This window comes from Suncus etruscus, chromosome 15 (assembly GCF_024139225.1).
Source record: "Suncus etruscus isolate mSunEtr1 chromosome 15, mSunEtr1.pri.cur, whole genome shotgun sequence".
In the NCBI taxonomy this organism is placed as follows: domain Eukaryota; kingdom Metazoa; phylum Chordata; class Mammalia; order Eulipotyphla; family Soricidae; genus Suncus; species Suncus etruscus.
The window spans coordinates 73,567,681-73,586,678 of record NC_064862.1 but is presented as its reverse complement, the minus strand read 5'-3'; the positions used below and the strand labels follow the sequence as shown (position 1 = coordinate 73,586,678).

General features: G+C 52.0%; 1 protein-coding gene across 1 annotated transcript in view; it reads right to left on the bottom strand.

Annotated features, from left to right (window-relative positions):
- The window catches only part of LOC126029565 (NADPH--cytochrome P450 reductase), a 44,315-nt gene that overhangs the window by 11,392 nt on the left and 13,925 nt on the right, over positions 1-18,998 (bottom strand). The window contains exon 2 of the mRNA XM_049787854.1: positions 6,150-6,335. Within this exon, the coding sequence (XP_049643811.1) occupies positions 6,150-6,322 (173 nt within the window). The 5' untranslated portion in view covers positions 6,323-6,335. The remainder of the gene's footprint in view (positions 1-6,149; positions 6,336-18,998) is intronic.

Here is an 18,998-nt window from a genome sequence, read left to right as displayed (position 1 = left end):
AGCTGATCTGCCATGCCTCGGCTTCTCTCCCCACCCAGGTCTACCACCAGGAGGCTCCGAGGCATGGGAAGCGCTGTCCTTCTGGGTCCCCCCCAAACCGCCTATGTGGCATCTTTCCCACCTGTATGTCAGGCCGCCAGCTGCAGTGACCTGGGTTCTCAACACAGCGGGAGAGTCAGGAGACTGGGGGATTCGGGGTCCCCTGTCTTGGGGAGATCCCTGTGTCTGAGTGGCTCCCAGCCTGTATCCTCTTGCCTCCAATATACCCCAAAGGCCTCAAGGGCACCACATGGGGTATCAGTGTCCTTCTGGGGCTAGAGACAAACTCCCGCAGGGCCACCAGGCTGAACTCCTGGATCCTCCTGTGCCCCAACAGTAAGAGAAACAAGTGCTGAGACCCACCCCTGGTCTCCTTCCTCCAGCCTCTATCAATCTGGGGCCCAACAGTCTCATGACCTTATGTGGCTTCCGGGGAGAGCTCCAGGGGGACCCTCAATGGCAGGGGGCCCTCTTCTGATCTCCCACTAAGGTGGGCTCTAGATTCCTCTGCCCACAGCCCACCTCTATACTTAGAGCTGCAATGAGCCCAGGAACAAACACAGGGGGTGGGATGGTGGGGAGGGGTGGGCGTTGGAGTCCAAGCCATCTGCCCTGGGCTGCTCCATACAGTATTTGGGAAAGGGGATGGGCCTTAAAGTTACAAATTATAAGCAAGGGACTCATTCAATGGCTCAAGGACAGACTGAGGCTGGCCGGGGGCAATTCCAACTCCACAAATAACTCCAAAGTCAGGTGGGCGCATGAGAGTTGGGGGCACCCAAACCTGGCTGTACCCAGCGTGGACACTGAGAAAGGATGGCGGGAAGTGGGGAGGGAGTGGGAGCTGGACAGTGATGGGGGCAGTATGGGGTGTGGGAGGGCCCAGAGTGGGGGCCAGGGCAGCTCTGGGAGTGAGGTGCTGCCCTGTGATCCACCTTTCTGTATCAGAAAGGGGGGTCAGCCCAGACCTGAATGAAAACAACTGTGTCAGGCCCCCCAACATTAGCTGTGCTGGAAGCCGGGAGGTCCCCAGAGGGCAGGGGCATGGATGTTTGAAAAGAGGCCCTTTGCTCTTTTGGATGTTGTTTCAAAGGCCCCCTTTTTTCCCAGGAAACGTCCCAAGTCTCCACACCATGGATTCTGAGAACCGCTTCCTGAGGTGCCAAAGCCAGGCCGGGCAGCAGCATCGGGTCACTCCAGGGCTGTTTGTTTGGGAAGTTGCATAAGAAGGTGCTGTTTTTCCTGAGGCCAGTGTGCGTGCTCAGGCCTGCAGGGGTATGTGTGTGTGTGTGGGTGGGTGCACCAGAGAAGTGAGAGGTGGGGACCGGGAAGGAGGACCAGACCAGGTTTCTAGGGAGGAAGTCACTGAATAGGGGGACAGGCCCCAGATCGACTCTGGATTTTCCTTCAGAACGCAGGCTGAGGGTGTGAGTGTGTGTGTGAGAGTGAGAATGTGAATATGTGTGTGAGTTGTGTGTGTGCGTGTTTGGGATGGACTCCACCAGTGCTGGCTGTGTGCATGTGAGCATGAGTGTGCAAAAGTGTGATTTCCAGCAGTGCTGGCTGTGTGTGGGCGTGTGAGTTGAGTAGAGTATGTGTAAATGTGTGTTTGTGGTGGGTGGGAGGCAATATGGTGCCGGCGATCCGGCGCCAGCCCGGCCTGCACCCTGGCCCTGTGTCTGGGTTTCCCTGTGAAATCCAGGCTCTTAATGGGTTGATCAAATATTTAACAACCATGTAAGCTGAACCTGCATCAGATTCAACGGTATCTGACCGTGACAGGCCGTGTGCCAAGCTGAGTGAAGTAGGGGCGCTCTCTGCACCCCAAGGCGAAAATAAACACACCCACCCACAGGCCCCGGGGGAAGGGCACTCGGGTCCTCTGTTGTCAGGAGCCCAAGCCGAGATCACGGTGTCCCAAATACAGTTGGGAGAGGGCATCCGATAGGCTGATGTCAGTGTGGCCCATCAGTGAATTGCACTGGACTGTGCTTTGATGGACAGACTATTCCTAATAAGTTTCCACTGCAGCTTTAGACAATTCCAAAGGGCTCAATGGGACAGCTTGTCTTCAGGTTGCACGGCTCCTGGGTCAAGGGCTCACTCACTCATAGATGCGATCCAATACCAATGGTGCAAGGTTTGGTTTGGGGGGTCCCAGGGGAAGACACTGATACATGGATACTGATGTTTCCAGGCAGGGTCAGGGCCCCCAAAGCCAAGAGACTCTGCCAAGAAAAGAAAGTCTGGAGACAGAGACCAGCTGCCAGAAGAGAGAGATAAGATCACAGGAGCTGAGTGAGCGAGTGAGCTGTCTGGGAGGAGAGAGAAGAGCCAATGCAGTGGGTCTAGAAACGGCCAGGCTGACTACAGCAGGGAACAGAGGTAAGCAGAACTGACCGTGAGGACAGCTCCCAGGCCCCTCACAACCACTGGGGGCCAGGAGCACTGGAACTCCCATAGGAAGCATCAAGAGAGGGCACAGTTGTGCTGGGAAGAACTTCTGGAAACTGAGCTCAGATGATCCCCCCACAATTGGCAATGGGGTGGCGACAGGTAATGAGAGAGAACAATCAACTAGGCCCAACTCGACAACCTGGGTCACTTGATTCAAGGTTTGGTGCTGGAAACATCAAAGATGTGGGGCAAGGGCACTCATGTCTGCACAAACTCACGAAGAGTCCATTACTGGGGAGGGAAGGTTGAGAAGCAGAAACAAAAAGGACGCCAGCGTGAGCCAATGGCTCAGTCCAAGGGATATAAAGGAGCAGAGCTGGGCAGGAAGGGGGCAAAAACCTGATGCTGGTGGAATGGTCACTGGAAGGGGGACATCTGACAGTACCTCAGAGCTGTGAACCCACCTCCCTCTGCCATGCACACCCACTTTCCTGTAGTGGGGGCCAAACCCAATCCCTACTGGCCCATGGGTTCTGACCCAGGCCTCCTGCAGGCAAAGTCTATCAGCCATCCCTCTGTACCATCTTCCTGGCCCCCCTAGACTAGTTTTTGTCCTTTCCATTCTAAATGGTTTGTTTGAGTGTTTTCTAACTCTTGGATTCTGCTCACGCTGCTAGATGCTCAACCTCTACGGTACTTTCTTTCAACACTGTGTCCATTTATGGGCCACCCCCAGCAGTGCTCAGGTTTATTCCTAGTTCTACACTCAAGCATCACACCTGGCTGGGCTTGAGGGACCATATGTGATGCCAGGGATGGAACCCAGGTTGACTGCATGTAAAGTAAGCGTGCCATCCACTGTCCAACCACTTCGGCCCTTATACTGTGCTTTCAACACAGCTATGGAGGCCAGTGGCTGTACTGCCTGTTCTGTCCTTGCTGGAAACACTCAATTTTGTTCATCAGTTGCTCTCCCTACTTTAACAAGGACTGTTTTCACACCCCTTCCAAGGCCTCTTCAGGTGGTGGCATTAGCTTGGTGGTGTTTCTATTTCCCCAGTTTGGTCTGACTCTGTCACCTGTAGTCTAGTTCTCTTTTCCTTAATTTTGTGGGGCTCGTTGGCCCCTGCCTCAGAGTGGTCCCAGAGGGGAAGAGATAATGGGGGTAGAAGCCTTATCTGCAGCAATAGTAGCAAAGACCTTCCATGATCTGCAGAGAAAGGTCTGAGGCCAGCAGCAGGACCTGGGACAAACACAGGTCCCAACAGAGTGGCTGGACACAGGCCACAGCCTGAGGGTGACAGGTAAGATGCACTTCCAGCTACAGACACAGGGATGAGCTGTCTGATCTAGGACTCATCTAGGACTCAGCAGGACTGATGTGTTCCAATATCCACTGATAAGGTCTCAAGCAATAGAGCAATAGCATTATGGGGTGGTCACGAGCAGAACCACAAGGACAGTTGTGGACAGAACCACAGGTCGGCCATGGACGAACCACAGGGCAACCATAGGACAAAACTGCAGGATGACCATGGAGTGAACCAGGGGATGACCATAGACAGAACCACTATATCTAAAGACAAGAGAGAGAGAGAGAGAGAGAGAGAGAGAGAGAGAGAGAGAGAGAGAAATGGAGAGAGAGAAATGGAGAGAGAGAAATGGAGAGAGAGAAATGGAGAGAGAGAGATAAGGGCCGGAGAGATAGCATGGAGATAGGGCATTTGCCTTGCATGCAGAAGGACGGTGGTTCAAATCCCAGCATCCCATATGGGCCCCCTAGCCTACCAGGAGCGATTTCTGAGCATAGAGCCAGGAGTAACCTCTGAGCGTTGCCGGGTATGATAGCCCCCCCCCCCAAAAGATAAAATGTCACACCCCGACACACTGGGAGGATTAGACCCTGTCCAGAGGGAGCCTGAGGTAGAGGACATGGGACAGCAAACACATGCAGTTCCTATGACACATGGCATCTTCAGGGGTGCATCTACAAAGTTTTTGTCTGCCCATTTAGGACAAGTACCCTAATACCGTGGGGCGGAAGAAATGCATTGCAGCATGAGGAAGACCACAGGCTACAGACCATTGGCTAATGACATCCAACTAAGGGTTTTCTCATCACAATTAGAAGCAAGGAGTTGGAGCACTTGTACAGTGTAGAAGGCACTTGCCTGGCAGGTGGCTGACTTGGGTTCGATCCCCGGCACCCTCTATGGTCCGCCGAGCACACTAGGAGTGAGCCCTGGGTGCAGCACCAGATTAAGCCCGGAGCACTGGCAGGTGTGGCCCAACTACCCTCCTGCCCACCCCCAATAAAAAGATCAAAAGCAAGACATAGCTATCAACTCTTCCTGCTTCTATTCATTTAGTTCTGAAGCACTCAGCCAACACAACAATGAGAAATACAAGGAATCTATAACGGTAAAGGGAAAAGTTCCTTGTCTTTGCTGCTGCTATGCTAATGTGACAGTACTGAACCCTAAAACCCCCAAAAGTGACTGAGAAAGTAACAGAGCAGAGTGGAGTGGCACCCTGCAGTATCAACTTGCTCATTCCTCGGGGAGTAAATGGAGAGTGCCCTAGCAGAACCGGAGCGAGAGCACAGTGGGAATGCTTGGCTTGCACGCAGCTGACCTGATTTCGATCCCTGGCATCCCATATGGTCCCCCAAGCCTGCCAGGAGTGATTTGTGAGTGCAGAGCCTCAGCAATGTCGGGTGTGGCTCAAAAACAAAACAAAAAAGCTCTAGCTAATGGGGCCGGAGCAGTGGCACAAACGGTAGGGCATTTGTCTTATAATTTGATTTCCTAGCGTCCCATATGGTCCCCCAAGCCAGGAGCAATTTCTGAGCGCATAGCCAGGAGTAACCCCCGAGCATCACCGGATATGGCCCAAAAAGCAAAAAAGAAAAAAGAAAAGAAAAAAGCCCTAGCATGGGCCCTAGTGAATACAGAAGGAACCCAAATGCCTAGCACTTGGACTCCAGACCCCAGGGAGCACCCAGCTCTCAGTCAGCTGCTCGGATGTGCAGAAACAGCTTGGGCATGTCATTGGCACCTGGGGTAGGGTGGTGCCGGGGACCTGAACTTTGATACCAAAGACTCCAGCTCAGCAGACAGGGCCAAGGCCCGCAGTATCCAGCGTGAGCACTGAGCAGTGGGTCTCCATCCTATGGTCAATCCCTGATCACCAACTAAGGAATCTCTGGACCTAAAACCATGCTCTTTATTAAAGAAGAAAAACAAGCAGGTACTGGGAGACAGACATCGGTGGCCCTTAAAGGAAAACTCTCCTGGTGGGGGGCCGGTGAGGTTGCACTAGAGTTAAGGTGTCTACCTTGCAAGCACTAGCCAAGGAAGGACTGCAGTTCGATCCCCCGGCGTCCCAAGTGGCCCCCCCCAAGCCAGGGGCAATTTCTGAGCGCTTAGCCAGGAGTAACCCCTGAGCATCAAACGGGTGTGGCCGGAAAAACCAAAAAACTGTCCTGGTGGGGTGAACCCCTGGGCGGGAGTACCCAGTCCTGACCCTTTCTTTCTTCTCCAGGGCCCCTGAGGTGGTCACAGGCGAGGTGATCACAGGCAAGGTGGCTTGGACCGGAGTGGAACCCAGGACAGTCCCAGCACTGCCAGGCCCTGCATTCATCTAGCCCTGCCTTGCCAGCTCCCCCTGGCAGCCAAGTGGGCAGTCAAGGCGACAATGGAATAGAGACTCACACTGGCTGGATTTTGGTAAACTCGGGCTCCTCCTCCTTCTTCTTCCTGAAGAGGAACCAGTAGGTGAGCAGGCCCACGATGAGGGAGAACAGGACCATGTCCGCCATGCTGAAGAGAGACACCTCCTCGCTCCCCACATCTGGCGTGCCGCTGTCCACACCGGACTCCCCCATCCTGATCACTCAACTGTGGGGGAGATAGAGAGAGAGAGAAAAAAAAAAAACGTCAGCAGGGAGAGGGAGAGGGAGAGACAGAGAGGTTGTGGCTGGGCCAGTAGCAGCCTAGACATGTGAGGAAGAAAGTCTCAGGTGCCCAGAACCATCCAGAATCTTCTAATAGTCCAGGGAAGATAAGTGGGAGTCCACCTTTCCCATACTAGGCGGCTAGCCAGCTAGCCCTCACCCTGCAAAGTCCAAAGGCCAGGAAGCTGCCTGGAGGCCTCTGCAAACCCAGGGCCAGAAGATGGTTTAGCACCAGGGAAGGAGCATTCATGAGGCCAGTGGTGGCAGGTGGCAGGTGGGCTAGGTATAGTAAGAGATTTGGTACCTGCAAGACCAACTCCACTCAAAACCCTAAGAACCTGGTCTTCCTTGAGGCCTCAGTGTGCAGGCTAGAAGAGAGGGATGGTGCCCCTGGGACTCTGGCAGGAGGGTCCCCTGGGCTCCACTCTCTCTTTCACGGGTTCCCGTCTATATAACTTGGCTAGAAAAACCGCAATCGGAAGTCAGCTGGCTGACGGAACCATTGAGTAGAGGGTGGGCTTGGGGAACCCCCAACATATCAGCTTCGTTTCCTGGACAGTGGCTCCCCTGATCCTTTCACCCAGGCCCTGGGTGGGCAGGGCGGGCTAGACACGTCCAGGCAGCCTGACGGGTTTCCGGGCCGGGTGGAAGCCACCTTCGTCACCTGATTCTGCAATCGAGGCAATTGCCACACCACACAGGGATCCCAGGCTGAGTCATGACTCTGCAGCTCTGCACTTCATGCTCAGGGCACTTCCCTCTCCTGCCACGGCCTTCAGGAGACCGCAGGATGGCCCCAGCAGCCAGGATTTGTGGGGTGTTCCTGAGAGTCGGGTCATTTCTACGGCCACTCACAGAATGGCCTAGAAGTCAAAGGAAGAGCCGCTGACTTGCTGGGAAAGGATCTCCATGAAGAACACCCCAAGAACTTTTCTCGGGGGGCCAGAGAGATAGCATGGAGGTGGGGTGTTTGTCTTGCATGCAGAAGGATGGTGGTTCGGATCCTGGCATCCCATATGGTCCCCGAGCCTGCCAGGAGCGATTTCTGAGTGTAGAGCCAGGAGGAACCCCTGAGCGCTGCTGGGTGTGACCCCAGCCCCCTCAAAAAAAGATTTTCTCTTGGGGGTGTGTGGGGGGGGCCTCCTGCTGGCAGCCCTTCGCATGAGGCTCAGTGAACAGAGGGTGAACATGGGCCGAGAGGGCTCTGGGGAAGGAGTGGAAGCAACCAGCCTCTGTAGTGAGTCCCTCTCAGGGTCCTCAACTGTACCATTGGACCCCAGAGAGGGTCACTGATGTGACCTTCCATCCAAGTCAGATCAGCAGCCACATTTCTTCATGAAAGACCATGGGATGGGAAGGTGGAGGGGGGGTGTAGAGCCACAGCTCAGTCAGGAGGGCGCTTGCTTTGCATGTGGCTGACTCGGGTTCCCACCCTGATCCCGACTGGGAATGACCCCTGAATGCAAAGCCAGGAGTCAAACCTGAGCATCACCAGGTGTGGCCTCAAAACAAAGAGCTACCAGAAAAGGCAGGAGAAGAGAGAAAACGAGAAATAGTCTGACATTACTCTCGTGGTGTCTGAGAGCCATCACAGGGCCTGCGGGCAGCCCAGAACAGGTGTAAAGCAGTGGCCACTAAGAACACAGCTCCTTACATCAGGAAGGGAAGAGGAGGCAGAGCTGTAGAGCAATTTCCACATCAACTGTTTACCACACATGAGAGCAGGAAGCCTCCTCCGGGAAGCCTCCGTGGGTTGCATTTACCTTCCACCCTTCCTTGACCTGAGCAAAGTTGGCCAAGGGACCCGGTGCTGAATCAGGGTGAGTCGGTCACCAGGAAGGAAGCCAGGGCCGAGGGTGCCGGCTCAGAAAACAAATCCTCATTTGAAAGCTTTAGAGCTCAAAACAGAGGAGGGGGCTGAGGCTCATGGGGAAGTGCCCTGACCCCCCAATAGTCGCCCCAGATGCAGGCCTGCATGGCTGGTAGCCAAACCCGTGCCTTTGGATTTGGTCCCCTGGGGGAACTGTAGGTTCATGAACTTTCCAGCCATATTCTAATGCTCTCTCCCAAAGGATGCCCAAACCTGCTGGGTGAGCCTGCAAGAAATCAGAGACCTCAGACCTCAGTTCTGCTTGTGTTGCAGTCAGCCAGCTCCCTGCTGCAGTGTAAACGGGCCATTCCAATGCACTGGCCCAGTCCTGTCTCCTCCCTCACGCTCGCTCCCACTGCCTGCTTCCCAGCTGGACTGGCTGCTCTTGGTCACAGGTTTGATCTAACATCCATGTCCCCTTGGTGGCCCTTGCCCGTTCTGAGTTGGGCCCATGAGCATAATCATGGACATTCACCCATGCTTGGAGCCAGATTCCAGGGCACTGGCCCAGCAGACCAGCATCCTGTGAATGGAGCCAAACCTGCAGGATCCCCAAAGGAGGCCAGGAGAGGGAGCATTGAGCTCTGAAGAGAGGCCCTATGGGCTGTAGTCATGTCGGCAGGATCTCCCCTGCACCCATCAGAGAGAGAAGGGCTCTGGGCAGGAGAGAGCAAGGAGGTCTGGGCTCAGGAATGCAGGCGGCTGAGAGCCGCTGCACAGTGGAGATGAGCCTTTTCACTGAGGGAGGGTCCCCACGTAGTGTTCAGGGTCCGGAACTGAGTGCTCCAGATGGTTTTCGGCTAGTTCTGCTGGTGGTTCCATGTGAGGGCCCAAGAACCTTTGGGTATGTGATATGCCCGAAATCTGTGCCATCTCCCAAAACAGAGACGAGTTTTTGGGTTTTTGTTTGTTGTTTCTTTTTAGCCACACCCAGCAGTACTCAGGGGTTACGACTGGCTTTGTACTCAGAAACTACTCCTGGCAGGCTTGGGGGACCAGATGGAATATTGGGGAATACCCAGGTCAGCCATGTGCAAGGCCAACACCTACCCTCTGTGCTATTGCTCTGAGCCTTCGGAGACTGAGTCTTACACAACCCTAAGAGCCATTTCATGTTTCAGGACCCTAGGCCTCAGAGGCGACCACAGATCGAGAAGCACACAGGAGGAACGGAGCCCACAAGGACCCACAATGAGCCCAGGTCATTGCACACACACAGCTGCCCCCAACCTCCTGGATACTGGGCTTGGTGGAACTCTGAGTCTAAGGAATGATGTGGATGAGAAAGAAGCAGGCACTGGTGGTGTGGGGGGGTGCTCAGCACCCACCATAGGCAGAGAGAGCCTGGTGGCTGTTTGTCATCTCAGTGGGACTGGCCCAGCTCCAAGTAGGGAGACCCCATTGCTCCCCTGAATGCTTGGCACAATGTTCAGGGCCAGTGGGGCTATAACTGTCACTCTAATAAAACCGAATTATTGGGGCCAGAGAGATAGCATGGAGGCAAGGCTTTTGCCTTGCATGCAGAAGGATGGTGGTTTGAATCCCAAGCATTCCATATGGTCCCCTGAGCCTGCCAGAAGTGATTTCTGAGCATAGAGCCTGGAGTAACTCCTGAGTGCTGCCGGGTGTGACCCAAAAACAAAAAACAAAAACAAAAAAACAAAAAATGAATTATTGCCGAGCTTGGGGTGCCTCATCTTCCCCTGCACCCCACTCCTCACTATGCGTCCATACAGGGGCCGGGAAGGTGGCGCTAGAGGTAAGGTGTCTGCCTTACAAGCGCTAGCGTAGGACGGACCGAGGTTCGATCCCCTGGCGTCCCATATGGTCTCCCCAAGCCAGTGGCGATTTCTGAGCGCATAGCCAGGAGTAACCCCTGAGCGTCAAACGGGTGTGGCCCAAAAACCAAAAAAAAAAAAAAAAAAAAAAAAGAAGAAAGTGAGACTTGTGCGCTAGCCTAGGACAGACCCAGATTCGATCTCCCGGCATCCCATATGGTCCCCCAAGCCAGGGGTGATTTCTGAGCGCATAGCCCCTGAGCATCACTAAGTGTGTCCCCCCAAAAAAACCCAAAATAAAAACAAAAAGAAGAGAGCGAGAAGGCAGAATGCCTACCTCAGATTCCTTCAGAGCAGACAGCTGTTGGCAGGAACTGAGAAGTGAAGCCTGGGAGCCACCAGAATGGTCCCCACTGCAGCCCCTGGTCCTGACAGGGCACATCTGGGCCTGGGAGATGGGTTCAGCCAACTGACTTCTTGGGGACTTGAGGGAAAGTTAAAGGGCCCCTTCATCTCAAAGCCTCCCAGCCTCCCAAAGCCAGTACAATGTCTCAAAAACCATCATGACCTCACCAAAGCCTTTCTGAGCTTCCCCAAACAGCATGAACCCTCCACAGCCATCAAAAGTTTCTCCGCCCCCCCCACCTGCCCGGGCCGGTGAGATAGCATGGAGGTAAGGCGTTTGCCTTCCATGCAGAAGGACAGTGGTTCGAATCCCGGTATCCCATATGGACCCCCGTGCCTGCCAGGGGCAATTTCTGAGCACAGAGCCAGGAGTAACCCCTGAGCATGCTGGGTGTGACCCAAAACAACAACAACAAAAAAAAGTTTCCCTCAAGGGGCTGGCCAGGTGGTGCTAGAGGTAAGGTGTCTGCCTTGCAAGAGCTAGCCAAGGAAGGACTGCGGTTTGATCCCCCTCCCGTCCCATATGGTCCCCAGGGGCAATTGCCAGGAGCAATTTCTGAGCGCTTAGCCAAACAAAAAAAAGCTTCCCCAAAACAAGCACTAAGCGCCACACTTGGCATCCATCAGGAGTACCCAGGGGAAGAGCTGCCCCCTTGATGAGGGCCAGGAGAAGCAGCTGGACCAGGTGCAGAGTCCTAAGCAGGGGTCCCATGCAGGGGGGAGTGGAGTTGTTACTGGGGAGAGGGAAGCCTGTGCACCGGCTATCCTGGGAGGTGCTGGCAGTGTGTGTACTGTGGGGAGATGCGGTCCCCACACAGAAGGCGGATCTGAACTCAATGACGGTGTGGGAGCCTGTCCCTTCTGTCCCACTGAGGTCTGAGCTAATTTACAGGACAGACATTGAACTCATGGCCCAGGAGCTCAAAGGAGCTTCAAAGCACAGATGTCTGAATGGCCCGATTTGCCCAGCCAGAGCAGAGAAACAGGGGTATGGTTGGCTCAACCCAAAGACACATGGTGAAAGACATCCTCAGACAAGAGTATCTCTCTCGGGCCCGGAGAGATAGCACAGCGGCGTTTGCCTTGCAAGCAGCCAATCCAGGACCAAAGGTGGTTGGTTCAAATCCTGGTGTCCCATATGGTCCCTCGTGCCTGCCAGGAGCTAAGCTATTTCTGAGCAGACAGCCAGGAGTAATCCCTGAGCACCGCTGGATGTGGCTCAAAAAAAAAAAAAAAAAAAGAGTCTCTCCTCTCTCTAAACATCCTGCACTTTGGGAGTGTAGGCTTTGGACTCAGAGGCTGGGGTCCCATCCGGGTACCATATGGTCCCTCTAAATCACATTCTTCCACAGGGCGAAACCCAAACACTGAGCTGGGAGCACCTCCACAGTACTGCCTGTTGTGGCCCCCAAACAACAAACATCCATCTAGAACTGGAGCAATAATATATGGAGGAGGTCATTTGCCTTGCAGGCGGCTGGCCTGGGTTCGATCCCCAGGAGTAATTCCTAAGCTCAGAGCAGAAGTAACCCCTGAGTGCTATTGAGTATGGTTCCCCAAAACAAAACAAAACATTCTAGTCACCTCTTAATTTGCATCTCTGAACTCCTAATCCAAATGCTGTCTTCAAATACCATCGCTCTAGGGCCAGACTGGTAAGGAGAAAAAGGAAAGAGGACAAGAATAAACCAACACAGGGCCTGGAAAAGTGCCTCATTTGATCCTTTAGACATTCTGATTGGCCAAGCCGCAGAGTTCCCTAAAAGAAGTTCAATCAGAAGTTAAAACCTTCACCACAATGAGGCCCAGGATCAAGACAGTAGCCAACATGGGGAGGAAGTGACACCAATTCCACATGGCTCCTTCAGAAACCTGACAAGGCTGCCCGTGCCATCCCCCGAGGTCTGTAGACTCTGGTCTCTGAACCTAATAATGCTGGGACTCCAACGCCCCACACCTCCTGAATGTAGATGCAAAAACAACACACACGGCCAGTGCACTCAATCCAGCAGTAGCTGAAAAGCAAACCATGAGGTCAGGTGGAGTTTGCTCAGGATTATCAGGCTGATTCAGTGCCCTGGCACCAAGGAGGTATGCGGTATTAACAGGCCCATATGGTCAGCGCAGTAGACTTAGGACATCAGTCAAAATTCAGCTTCCACTCACGGAGAACATACTTGGGAAACAGGAATCACAGGCCCTTTCTCATGCTGCCCATGCCCTAGACATTTCTCAGGCAGGAAAAGAATGCGCTGGGCTGGTCTCTGACAAGCTGGATTTGTCAAAGGGTTGGATAGTACCTGGCACAGCACACAAGGCTGTGAGAAATGGGAAATGGGTCCGTGATAGAAGGCTGGATGCTTGCCTCGTACATGCTGACCAGAGTTTGATCCCCAGCATCTCAAAGGATCTCCCGAGCACCATCAGGAATAATTCCTGAGCAAAGAGCCAAGAGCAAGCCCTGAGCATGGCTGGGTGTGGCCTCCACACTGGCCCTCAAAAAAACAACCAGTTATAAGAAATGAAGCTAATGCTAACATTTCTGAGTAAGAAATGAGCAGAAGGATTAATAAAGTAGCCACCACTACAAAAAGGTAAACCGCAGGAATGCAAAATCCACTGGCTCTCAGGCACAGAGTGGAGAGAAGCCAGCAGAGAGCACCGACCCCTTCAGTTAATTTCCACCATTGAAACAGTTGGCGGTGACAAATGTCAGAATGGGGTGAACTTCAGGGCCAGTGGCCCCAAAGAGGGGGCCAAGCAGGGAGGGAATCTGCCTTGCATGCGGCTGACTTGGGTTTAATCCCCAGCATCCCATATGATCCCCCAAGCCCTGGCAGGAGTGAGCCCTGAGCACAGAGACAGCAGTAAGCCCTGAGCACTACCAGGTATGTTCTTCCCACAAAAAGGAGGCTCAAGGAGGTGGCATGGGGCATCTTCTGGCATAAGGGGCTATGCAGTATCCTGACCTAAATTAGGCATTACAGACTAGCGGATGTCAAACCCACTCTTCCTTCCTTCTATTCCTCCTCCCTCTTCCCTTCCTTCCCATTTTCCTCCCTCCCTTCCATCCTTCCTCTTCTGTACTTGGGAATCAAGTTCTTATATCTTGTTCTTATATCTAGTTCTTATATCTTATAGTTCTTATATCTAGTGCTAAAAATCAAACTGCGGTCAGCTATGTGCAAATCACTTTACCCCTGTGTTCTCTCTCTCTCTAGTCAAAGTTATCTTTCTGGGGGAGAGTGCAGGGTGTACAGGGGTCATTCCTAACTCTGTGTTGCAGGGCGTGTACCTGGCAGTGGTGATAGAGACCACCAAAATTTGAACCAGGGCCACAGCTGCAGCCACCTACTAGGTCACACCGATAACCTCTGCTCTGTTTCTCTGGCCCTGGTCCAAGACTCTTAACTTTTATCCACTTTGCTTTTCATGGAGTATCTGTTTTTTTTTTTTTTTTTTTTTTAAATAAACAATGGACCAGAAATAGTATAGTGGGTAGGGTGCTTGCGTTGCACAAGGCAGGCCTGGGTTCAATTCTGGGCACCCTATATTGTCACCGGAGCCCTGCCAGAATGATCCCTGAGTGCAGAGCCAGGAATAAGTCCTGGCTAAAAAAAAAAAAACTAAAACAACAAACAAACAAAACAAATAAATAACAAGCATGTTATTTACCTAAGCGGAAAACCAGTATTTTAGGCCAATTTCAATTAGTTCCTTCTGCTACCTAGATTGATGGGGTCCAGTATGCTATTATTATTATTATTATTATCATTATTTTGGTTTTTGAGCCACATCTGGTGATACTCCGGAGTTACTCCTGGCTCTGCGCTCAGAAATCACTCCTGGCTTGGGATTCCGTATGGGACACTGGGGAATCAAACCACAGTCTATCCTAGGTTAGCATGTGCAAGACAAATGCCCTACCGCTTGTGCCACCACTCTGGCCCCTGCTATTATTATATATATTTTTTTTGGGGGGGGCCCCACACCCAGCATTGCTTAGGGGTTACTCCTGGCTGTCTGCTCAGAAATAGCTCCTGGCAGGCACGGGGGACCGTATGGGACACCGGGATTCGAACCAACCACCTTAGGTCCTGGATCAGCTGCTTGCAAGGCAAACGCCGCTGTGCTATCTCTCCGGGCCCTATTATTATATTTTTAATTATTTTTTTCTTTTGATTTGGGGAGCATACAAGGTTGTGCTCTGGGAGTTGATCCTAACCTCATCTGGGGAAACATGCAGTGCTGAGGGTCAAACCTGACTCTGGCTCGCACTCAGCCCTTTGAGCTCTCTCCAGCCATGTGAGCCTTATTTTCTCTGTGGCGCTGGGGGGTGGAGACCAAGCCTCCTATCTACGAAGTGCGTGCACTACCACTGACCCACGTCCCCAACCCAGAAATTTATTTCGCAAACTATTTTCTTTTGCCAAAACGTGCTTCGGCTCTCAGGATCACTAATTATTGACTTGGAATGTGCCCAGGGACCAGCACAACAAAACAAGTTGTACCAGCCCCAAACTCGATGTTGATGCTTCAATTCCGACCAACGGAATGTTGGGAGCACTTCAGAAATCTTTGGATGCATATGATAGTACTCTTACCGAAAAGCTGCCAGCACATATTACATAAACAAAGAGTTTAGGGCGTGATCAGAATGCTAGAACAGCAGGGAAGGCATCTGCCTTGAATGCACTGACCTGGGTTCAATCCCCAGCATCTCATATAGTTGCCCAAGCCTGCCACAAGACTAGTTTCTGAGTGCAGAGCCAGGAGTAACCACTGGGTGCCATGAGGTGTGGCCCAAAAAAACAAAAACCAAACAAAAAAGTTTCTTTCTGTGGCTTGGAGATCACAGCCTGCTGAGGACAAGGCCTGCTGAGGACATTAGCTTATCCTCCCCTGAATACACACACCCCAAATAAAATAATCTGATCTCAAATATAAAAAAGGGGGGGCAGCGAGATAGTATGGAGGTAAGGTGTTTGCCTTCCATGCAGAAGGTTGGTGGTTCGAATTCCGGCATCCCATATGGTCCCCCGTGCCTGCCAGGGGCGATTTCTGAGCATAGAGCCAGGAGGAACCCCTGAGTGCTGCCGGGTGTGACCCAAACCCCCCCCCCCCAATAAATAAAATAAAAAAAGAGAGAGAAAGGGAAGTTTATACAGACATTAGAAATACATATATGGGAGCAATAGCACAGTGGACAAGGCACTAGCCTGGCTCGTGGCCAACCTAGGTTGGATCCCCAGTATCTCATGTAGTTCCCGAACCTGCTAGGAGTGATTCCTGAGTGCAGAGTCAGGGAGTGACCTTTAAGCACTTCTGGGTGTGGCCCCCAACAAAACAAAACAAACAAAAAAATATTCAGGAAGCCAAAGAATCCTGTATTTCTCCAGAAAACGAACACAGGAGACACAGGAATAACCAGCATGAGGCTTCTAGGGAGCAACTTTCCCAAGGGGCCTGTTTTGCTTTGTCCTTTCAGGATGAAGTAACTCCTCTTTATTGGGGATAAAGAGGAGTGTTTGGGGCCATGCCTGGCAATGCTTCAGGGCTGACTCCTAGCTCTGACAGGAGTGAAGAAATCACTTCTGGTGGGCTTGGGGGACCATATGGGATTCGGAGGACTGAATCCAGATAGGCCGTGTGCAAGACAAATGCCCTCCCTACTGTACTCTAGCTTTGGCCCTGTCTGTCGTAGCTTCCTCACTGCTGAAAGAAGGCATTATGGACACAGAGTGTGCAGAGAACAAGAGCTATATTTGTTGCGCAGAAACCAGGACCTATGTTTCTACGCACTATGACTCTGCAGGGACGTGGAATAGAGCCCGTGTGTGCGTGCGTGTACGCACATGTGTCTTGGCCACATCAGACAGTGTTCAGGAACTACTCTACCTACAAGGCCTAGACACCAGGAGACCCCTAGCAGCAAGAAGCCAGCCTGCACCCAGATCCAGAGTTACCCAAATTTCAGCTTTGGAGCCCCATGGGCAGTGTTCCAGAACTGTGGGCTCAGGGACCATGCAGAGCTGGGGTCCAACCCAAGACTTCATGTAGTGCCGGTATCTGCTGTTCCGTCGAAACTCGTCACAGCCTCTGGTCTGGGTTTCCAAACTCCCTTTTCCATCAGAAGGGATAGGGTCCTTGGAGAAATTACTCCAGAACTGCAAACACGGTGAACAAGGGGATAAGGGTTGGAGAAAGGGGCCAGGCTGAATTGAAGAGTGACTAGGACTCCAAGAAACAATGGGGGACATGTCTATGGACAAAGGAGTAAATTAGAGGGGCTCTTCAGGGGTTCCAGGACTCTGGAGCAATCCAAGCATCAAAATAAACACATTTAGGGGCAAGAGCTATAATACAGTAGAAAATGTGTTTGCCTTGCACACGGTTATCCTGGGTTTGAACCTTTGCATCCCATATGGTCCCTCAGGTATGCCAAAAATGATTTCTGAGCACAGAGCCAGGAGTAATCCCTGAGCATTGAAAAAATAAATGACACAGATACAAACACTGCAGGTAGAAGGGTCAGTTTTCCCAGAGTACAGCCAGCTGCAAAAGGGAGGAAGTGAAGTCTTTGAGAAGCACCAATTGGCTGACGACAATAGGACAAGGGTATCTTACAGCACCCCAGTCCTGCAGGCAGGGAGATAGCACAGCAGGGTGGGTGTGCTTGCCCTGCACGCAATCGACCTGGGATCTATTTCCAGTACTTGGACACACAGGTTTTGCTTGAAGGAGGCCCAGTTTCAATGCCCAGAAGAACTTGTGGAGGGAAAGAGGCAAACACCAAGCAGCTCCAGGCACAACACGTAATTATAGAGCAGGAGCAGTCCCAAAGCAAAGCAAACAAAAATGCATATCCAATATCCACTGAAGAAAATCTGCAAAAAAAATCAACAAACACACACACACAAAACAGAATCTAAGTACAGACACCTCATTTTTGTCCTAACCACTCTAGAAAATACATCCAATGTCACTGGCTTCATCAGAGGAATAGTATGATTTGCTGTGGCCGCCAGGCTAGTCTCCTAACCCAAAGGACCAGGAACATGAGGCCAGACCCAGATGCCCGAGTCCAACCACTTGGTACCAGAGGGTCATACTGGCCCTGCCTTTGCATGTTGCCCTCCCTCAAAAGAAAAATATGGGCATCTTTGCTCAAACTCAGCTCTGTAGCAAAATAACCCCAACTGGTCTAACTGGGCAAGAAAGCCAAACTCTACAAGAAAAGCAATTCTTTCTCCTCTCTGCCACAGGGGTAGTATAATGTCAAATTTTCTTTTTTCTTTTTTTTTTTGGTTTTTGGATCACACCCAGCAGTGCTTAGGGGTTACTCCTATCTCTACACTCAGAAATCGCTCCTGGCAGGCTCGGGGGACCATATGGGATGCCGGGATTCGAGCCACCGTCCTTCTGCAAGCAAGGCAAACGCCCTACCTCCATGCTATCTCTCTGGCCCCTAATGTCAAATTTTCAAATGCCACCAACCTCATCTGTCCCCCTAAAGAGAGGAAGCTACTACTTTTCTGCTGACTCTGGAATTACTATGTGTTCTCAATGGGATCCCAAGGGACAGGACCATGTGTCAACAGGTGTGCAAAGTAAACCCCAGTTTTAAATGTTCTCTGCAGCCCACTAGATTGTAAAATATTAGCTCAGCATTATTCCTGGCTCTGTCCCCAAGAATCACTCTTTAGCAGTGCTCAGGGGATGTATGGGATGCCGGAGATCAAACTGGGATAGGTCACATACAAGGCAAGTGTCCTACCCACTGTGCTATCTCTCTGGCCCCAGAATCAAGGTATCTTAAAGAGTGGGGGGGTGCGAAGAGATAGTATGGAGGCAAGGCATTTGCCTTGCATGCAGAAGGATGGTGGTTCAAATTCCGGCATCCCATATGGTCCCTCAAGCCTGCCAGGAGCGATTTCTGAGTGTAGAGTCAGGAGTAACCCCTGAGTGCTGCCGGGTGTGATCCAAAAACAAACAAACAAACAAACAAAAGAGTCATCGGATTGGGGCCTGGAACATGGAAAGCAAAGAAAGAGTAAAGGAAAAATTCCCATTCTTTCTCCATCTGTCCAACTCCTGAGGACCAGAGACTCAATTCCCTCTGTCTAGGATGGTCAGGTTCCACCAGGGCTAACATTAGGGAAACACTGGACTATAGTGGCACTTCCATACACTGCAGAATGTGATCAAGATTCATTTGTTGGGGACCAGAGAAATAATACAGTGGGTAAGGTATTTGTTTGCCTTGCATGCAGCTGACCCGGGTTCAGACCCAGGCACCCCATCTGGTCCCCCCCCCAAGCATCATCAGGAGTAATTCCTGAGTGTAGAGCTAGGAGTAACTCCTGACCAGCTGAATGTGGCCAAAACAAACAACAACAACAACAACAAAAGAATTATTTGTGGGGCAAGAGTTATAGCACAGAAATAGGGCATTTGCCTTGTACGCAGCCAACATAGGACAGACCCCGATTCAATTCCTAGAATCCCATATGGTACCCCGGGCCTGCCAGGAGTGATTTCTGGGTGCAGAGCC